This window comes from Sander lucioperca, chromosome 8 (assembly GCF_008315115.2).
Source record: "Sander lucioperca isolate FBNREF2018 chromosome 8, SLUC_FBN_1.2, whole genome shotgun sequence".
Taxonomy (NCBI): domain Eukaryota; kingdom Metazoa; phylum Chordata; class Actinopteri; order Perciformes; family Percidae; genus Sander; species Sander lucioperca.
The window spans coordinates 8,853,756-8,861,175 of record NC_050180.1 but is presented as its reverse complement, the minus strand read 5'-3'; the positions used below and the strand labels follow the sequence as shown (position 1 = coordinate 8,861,175).

Genomic DNA, 7,420 nt, shown 5'->3' with positions numbered 1-7,420 from the left:
ATCACTTACTGACATCCACGGGGGGTGGGGGGGGGGGAGCAAATAAGCCAGTGTCTTCCTCTTATGGATATTACGGCCTATATTTATAATTCAAAAAGTTTTCACAGACGAGGTAAACTAAATCATCAATTCAGGATAAAGTTTTAATATCTAATCATTTTCAATAGGAAAAAAACTCAAAATTATATAGATTTTTTAACATTAAATGACAAAAAGTGTGTGGAAATCTAATATATGTTAAATTATCATGTTGAAGCTTTCTCACAATTTTTCACATTATATTCTGCAGTGGAATATGATCGGGAATGAATTCTAATCAGTTTGAGACTGGGGCAAGCTGTCATCCTCATCATTCGATCGCTGCCTTTTTGAATACGAGCTAGCTTATCATTGCCCAGAGCATATACAGTGGATGGAAAAGTGCTGGCCAGGGGCCCCTCTCGCTCTTTTCCTTCTTGTGTATATGCGGAGTCAACCTCACAGACGCTGTGCAGGATCAGCCTCTCACTATGCAAGTCAGAACCTTCTCCCCTGGGCAAGGAGGCCTCCTGCAGCTGAGCAGGGAGCAGGAGGTCAGAGGGCATAATCAGGGAAAGTGTGTGCGTGCGTGCGTGCGTGCGTGTGTGTGTGTGTGTGTGTGTGTGTGTGTGTGTGTGTGTGTATGTGTGTGTGTGTGTGTGTGTGTGTGTGTGTGTGTGTATGTGTGTGTGTGTGTGTGTGTGTGTGTGTGTATGTGTGTGTGTGTGTGTGTGTGTGTGTGTGTGTGTGTGTGTGTGTATGTGTGTGTGTGTGTGTGTGTGTGTGTGTGTGTGTATGTGTGTGTGTGTGTGTGTGTGTGTGTGTGTGTGTATGTGTGTGTGTGTGTGTGTGTGTGTGTGTGTGTGTGTTCCTCCTTTCCTGCATTGCACTGCACTTATTTAAGCATGACTTTCATATTTGCATGTGTAGGACATTACCTGCTTTGTAAAGGTTGTATGAGTAAAATGTAACCACACTTCGACCCGTGCTGAGGCATGCCAGGGTCTGAATTAAGAGCTCTGGCACTGAGTAAAAGTAGTGTGACAGTCACTATTACCACTGGAACCTTAAAACACAAAGCAGACCAGGGTTTCCTATAGGCCAGGGGAGCTTTCAAGGGAAAACCAGGATGTGTCCCAATACCAAGCAAGCACTCATGGGTTGAAACAATGTTTTGTAACTTTCAGGAGGTACTCGGTTCTGCCCCATTTAAAGCGACCAGTCTCCCCAGACGCGTACAACACATAGCATGGGCACATGCACTCACGATACTGCAGTTTGATTATTTTCAGATACTCTTGGTGAACTAAAGTGTACGCTACAGTGTGAATTAGCAAAATTGCTTCCTAATAAGAGGCAATTATTCACTACCATTTGCTTAATGATAGACTCACATTAACAGCATAATTTCAGGAACATCATCCAATATTGTGTTTTGGGGGTAAAGTAGCCTACTCTACAAAAAGGTTAAAGATATGTCCTAGTTGTCTTTTCTTAAAATACGCAGAAATGTCTTATGATAAAAATAAAAGTCTGAAATGCATTATTTCAATATTTAAAAAATGATATTCTAAAAAATAAGAACACATCACTCCCCCGTGAAAGAACAAATTGATATTTGATGCAACAAACATCTTTCAAGCAAGAGGGATGAACGTTTACAATGTACAATGTAAATCCAATAAGCAGTGAAATTACATTTTTATGGGAGCAAAAGAACACTGGCCATAAAAAGAAACAAAAAACAATATAGACCCACAGAAATCTCTCGAGGTCAGTCAGCTGATTTGGACAAACTGTGCATTTTGGCAGTGGATATATTCAGCTCTATAATGCGAGCCACCTGTGCGCCGCTCCGTGTAGGGAAAACATGACATGACAGATGAAGAGGTGGACCGCTGACAAAACGCATGGAGGCATCGTCCGCTGGAGGTATCTGCAGAAACCGGAGAGCTCCTCGGTTAGTTTAAGCCTCCTTCCTGTTTGACTTACACATTATAGGAACTGTGAGAGCGAACGGACTTGATTCGATTAAAGATCAAGCGGATAGATTTCGACGAATCTGTGCGTAAATCGCCCTCCATAGAGCGAAGAGGGAAACAGTATTTACTGTACACGGATGGTTTGACCACGTATAAAAGGCCCTGCTGCAGAGAGTAACTGTACATGGCACACAGGCTTCTTTTTTTTTATTTTTTTTTTTACAGCTGAATACGGTTGACTGGCGTGGCTCAGACTGACATTTTACTTTAATACAATCCCTCAACCATCATACATTTTATTTTAGAGATATTGAGATGTTTGCTCTGAGGAAATATTATTAGATTGTATATAAATTAGTTCATAATCTAAACCAAATATTACAAATAATCATCAGTAATTCGAGATGAATAAAATAAAATAATTATAAGAAAATCCAGACAATATATGTAATAATTCAACCCACCACTCATAGTATGATTAATTGTGGTTAAAAAAAAAACACAGATACTAACCGTGCGCAAATAGGAAAAATCAAACACATTCCCGTTGCTTCTGATAGTAAATAAGTGCCTTGTTTCAGTCACATCCCAGACATATGAAACGATGACTGGTCCCTCCCGCCTATTAGCGCACCGAGGCGCGCACTAGCTCCCCCTCCGGCCTCATAACCCCTCCCCTTCCACTCTCAAAACTATTTAGCATCTGAAACCGGGATAAAGTTTCCAAAAAACATTAAGCAAAAAACTTCCTGCAGGAGGAGAAGCGTGCCAACGTCAAGTTCGATTCTGTTTCTTCTTAAAGCAAGAGACGCAGAGAGTGAGGCATCCTGACATTATTCCTCTCATCTTTACGGATATCTTCACTATTTTTGTAACCACGGCATCAAAGGTGGACAGCGTGTTTTCTGCTCTATCCCTGCATTTCTTCAAGAAAGAAATGGAAGAGGGCTCCAGTTCTCCGGTCTCCCCTGTGGATAGTCTGGTGACCAGCGAGGAGGAGCTGGACAGACAGCAGAAACGCTTCGCGGGGAAGAGGAGACAAAGCAAAAAGTCCAGCGAGGACAGCAGCGGCGGCAGCAGCCCGGGTCCGGTTAAACGGGTTAAAAAGGCGAGTCCGAGCAGCAATCAGTCGTACGAGGAGCTGCAGAACCAGCGGGTCCTGGCCAACGTCCGGGAGAGGCAACGGACTCAGTCTCTGAACGAGGCCTTTGCGTCTTTGCGCAAAATTATCCCCACGCTGCCCTCGGACAAACTCAGCAAGATACAGACGCTGAAGCTCGCCTCCAGATACATTGATTTTCTCTGTCAGGTGCTGCAGAGTGACGAGATGGACAACAAGATGTCCAGCTGCAGCTACGTTGCGCACGAAAGACTCAGTTACGCATTCTCCGTGTGGAGGATGGAGGGCGCTTGGTCTATGTCAGCATCACACTAGCACCCAGAGACCTTCACTTACAATGCCAAAGCGGTGGGTACCACAAACTGAAGCAAAGGACATCTTATATTAATATTATCTGTAGCCAGAATGTATTTATTATTGGACACATTGTGAATAAAGAAGAATAAGGGGATTCATAAGAACATGACTGATATAAACAAAGTAGCAGGCCTATTAAATAATGAATGAACGTTATGATGATGCGGGCTGGAATAGCTACTATACCTATATACTGTGACTTTTCCCAGATGTTAAGATGGTTACCAAAACGGTCGTGCGCATCAAATGTGCACATAACATTTAAATTGTTAAATGTTCAGAAGTTCGCCTGTCCTGTGCGCGCTTGTTATGTGTGTGTGACACATTTCACACCGAGGCATCAGCATCTTTCCAACTGTGCGTGTGCATCCAGATGCTGCTGTGCGCAAGGCTTGGGTGACCCACAAGACACCCGATTACATTCAAGCGAACTTTAAACGCTTAAATTCAGTTCAGGATTTTGAAAACGGAAACTTGTATTTATTTTGAGGAAAATGGTTAGGCGCAGGGAAGTAGGCTGATTAATACAAAAATAGTTTTGGATCATTTTCACATGCCAGGCCAAATGAAGAATAAAAAAAAATAAAAAACAAGTCAGTTCTATTTTTGACCAGAAACGTATTTAATCAGCCAGTTGTTAATCCTCAGTCCCTCTTAACAGCATTTCATAATGACTGAGGTTAAAAAAAAAAGTACTGGGCCGCACGAAACACGCAGCTGTAGTGCCACCACGGGTAATTTATATCCACAATAGAGTGCTTTCCTGTGTGAAGACCGCAGGAATGGGCAGCTCGGCTGGACATGAAAGTTCAGGCCAGTGCAAGACAATAAAAACAGAGGCCCGCAATAACGGGCAGTCAGGATTTGCTGGTGTTATTTTGCAGATTTGTAGCCTGGTTCGCTCATGTCGTGAGAGCCAGTGTCAGTGATACAGTAAACCACGAAGTGAAGAGCCGCTCTGGCAGCGTCATCACAATACACCTGACTGCTCTGAGAGTAGGCTACTCTTCTCTTCTCTTCTCTTCTCTTCTCTTCTCTTCTCTTCTCTTCTCTTCTCTTCTCTTCTCTTCTCTTCTCTTCTCTTCTCTTGTCGGAGTTGGAGTCTAGCAATCGCTGGTGTGATTTTAGTGAACTACATGTAAACGTGCCATCTGGCAACAGAGACGAAAGAAAATCTACTCAATTTTACCACTATGACCAAATGACATATTGTCAATTTTCAGGAAAGACCCCCTTGTCTTTTTTAAGTCACTTTCAGCTTATATAATAATTGAATTGACGTACCAACAATGGCTCTTACAAAATAAAGGTACGGGTATTGCAATAAGCATAGCTCTTACCAAATAAAGGCGCATGTGTTGTACTATGAGCGGTTAATTTAAGGCTGCTTCTGAATAAAGTTTCCACTGAATAACACTTTGGGTTAAATTAAGTAGAGGCCGTGTTTGTTTAGTTCTCATGGGCCTGACATGTAGTTAGCAGACCGCCCATCAGTGAGGCTTTGTTGTAAACCAATCCTGGGGCCGTGGGGGAGATGAATAGCTTCATTACAGTGATTTGGGTAAGCACAGGTAATTTGAAGGTTTTCCTCTGAGTAATTCTGAGTTTAATTGGCCTTCTTGGAATGTAAAAGAAAATAACAAAGGATTATAACGTGAAGGCCTAGTTTAGCTTTTATAGCAACATCAGAAACTGTCTTTTTCCTTCTCAAAATATGTGGCTTACACAGAAATGAAAAACTCATAGAAATACATATTATTCATATTGTTGCATAGATTAAAACGGGCAAAATGTAAAATTAAAATCCACATGAAGATATTATTCATAAAAACAAAAAAAAGGCCTGTAAAAATATAGCCTTTACCAACCTTACTGCTATATTTCAGTAATCTGAGGAATTAGATTGTATTGTTTTAGGACTGTCCACTAATCCACAGCGAAAAGAAAACGCGTGAATTTACTCAGGTGTTTCAAACTAAAAGCCAGAGTAACTGTGTGTCTTTTTTCTGTATTTCACTGCAGCTGTAGGACTACATTCAAATACAAAATGTTCCTGCTTTTCTGTTGCCATATGGTTTTACTCAGCTCAGTGGCTAATAATTGATTCATTAATGACTTCCCACATGCTAGAGCCAGTGAATGTTTAAAAAAACATCAGATAAATCAACAAAAAAAAAAGCACAAAAAAAAGCCAAAATCAATAGGTGTCATTCATCCAGTTAGCATTTGTATTTTTCTATTTCAATAATGATTTTTTACATGCAGCCTATCTCTTTCCCTCCATCACAGACTGTTTACTACAAAGTATGAAGACCAAAGGGATTATTGAAGAACCCATCGACCTCAAAGGGCAAGAGACGTAATGTGACCCACAACTACAGTACAAACTCTTCGGGTGTGTGTGTGTGTGTGTGTGTGTGTGTGTGTGTGTGTGTGTGTGTGTGTGTGTGTGTGTGTGTGTGTGTGTGTGTGTGTGTGGCAGACAGAGGGGAAAGGGGAAAGGACAGACCTGCAATGTGTATAGCCCAAAGATGTTATAGCGCAAAGCTCGGCCTGTGTTTCAACATAAGCCACCCTTTAACCGTTTTTTAGAAGGATATATATATTTTGTTTTCCAAAGACTTTAAACCAAAAAGTATAAATATATATATAAATAAATGCATATTGTACATACCTGTGTAAACGCCTGTAAAGGGACCAATGCAATTTAGAGTCATTTGCTGCATGGATGTATTTCACCGACGTTCTTTAGCAAGTCTCCAAACTCCGTCCAATGTACATTTTTGTTTTTGCTTATTTATTAAAACACATATTTTTTGAACGAAATATGGTTGATTTTTTTTTTTTTTTTTTAATTCCAGCTGTATATATCAAGCTATAACATAATAACATGTAGTTCGGCTGAATACATTCCATTAAAATCATGTATTATTCATGAATGGATAAATGCAAGTTTCTGGTTTCCATCCAACAAGAAGATAATGAAAAAATCGATGATGTAGCCCAGCCTAAAACAATGTGGTTTCGCTTGTTCAGGTTCTCCTTGTAGTTGTTAGATTAGGGGAAAAACTAACACCGCAACAACACGTTTTTTATTCACTGCTGGGTGTGAGCCCCCCCCCCCCCTCCCTTTTTTTCTCTCTCCCCTCCTGTTCTTATGGAAAGAAAACGCCGACTTAAAAAAACCCCGACCATAAAACATATAGCCTAGCTTCATTAACAGTGGAGGAAATTCGAGCCAGTTTCAAACTCACTCATATAAAATGCTTGTCCGCTTAAATAACGAGTAATCATTTCAAATGGCGATGCCTTGGCTCTTTAACGAGCAGGGAGCCCCCCCCCCCCCCCCCAACAACCGCAGATAAGGACAATAACTCTCAGCCTGCAGCTTAAAAAAAGAAAGAAAAAAGCCAGGAAATAGACGGCTGAAGACATTCCTTTGAATCTCTCCCGCTCGCTCTTAAAACATTAAAATTGTTTACATCTCGTTTTCCCAGACGTGGTTAGATGCAATCTAAACACTGAAAGGAGCTCATTGTTAACGCGGGGCTACTGGTGTGAATGCTAGGCCACGCTGACTCTCTGGTGCTGTTTCAGCTAAACTTTGCACTGTGGCTCTGCTGTTGGAACCCTTACTTTCAAGTTACGCTTTTTTTCTTTCTAAATAGCTTAATCATTTAATCACTAGCAAAACAACATGAGCCTTTCATTCTAACTGTAGGGAATCCACAATACATCTTAGATGGAAACAGGACAGGAAACGCCAGGAAAGATATTTTCCAAAATAAAAGTATTCAGGAGATAATAAAAAAACAAAAAAAAACAAAAACCCAACATATAGCACCATGATTATGCTATAAAATCACTATTGTTTTCCACAGGCAAACTCTAAACGTTTGGAGGAATATTTTATAGTATTGCCAGTCTGTGTGATTTTCTCAAG

The 7,420-nt window shown here is 40.9% G+C and overlaps 1 protein-coding gene across 1 annotated transcript; it reads left to right on the top strand.

Annotated features, from left to right (window-relative positions):
- The first annotated feature begins 2,721 nt into the window (after positions 1-2,721).
- twist2 (twist-related protein 2) lies at positions 2,722-6,298 on the top strand. The gene is made up of 2 exons (XM_031291494.2): positions 2,722-3,468; positions 5,767-6,298. The coding sequence occupies exon 1, from the start codon at positions 2,938-2,940 to the stop codon at positions 3,433-3,435; it is 498 nt and encodes a 165-aa protein (XP_031147354.1). The 5' UTR covers positions 2,722-2,937; the 3' UTR covers positions 3,436-3,468; positions 5,767-6,298.
- Positions 6,299-7,420: the final 1,122 nt, after the last annotated feature.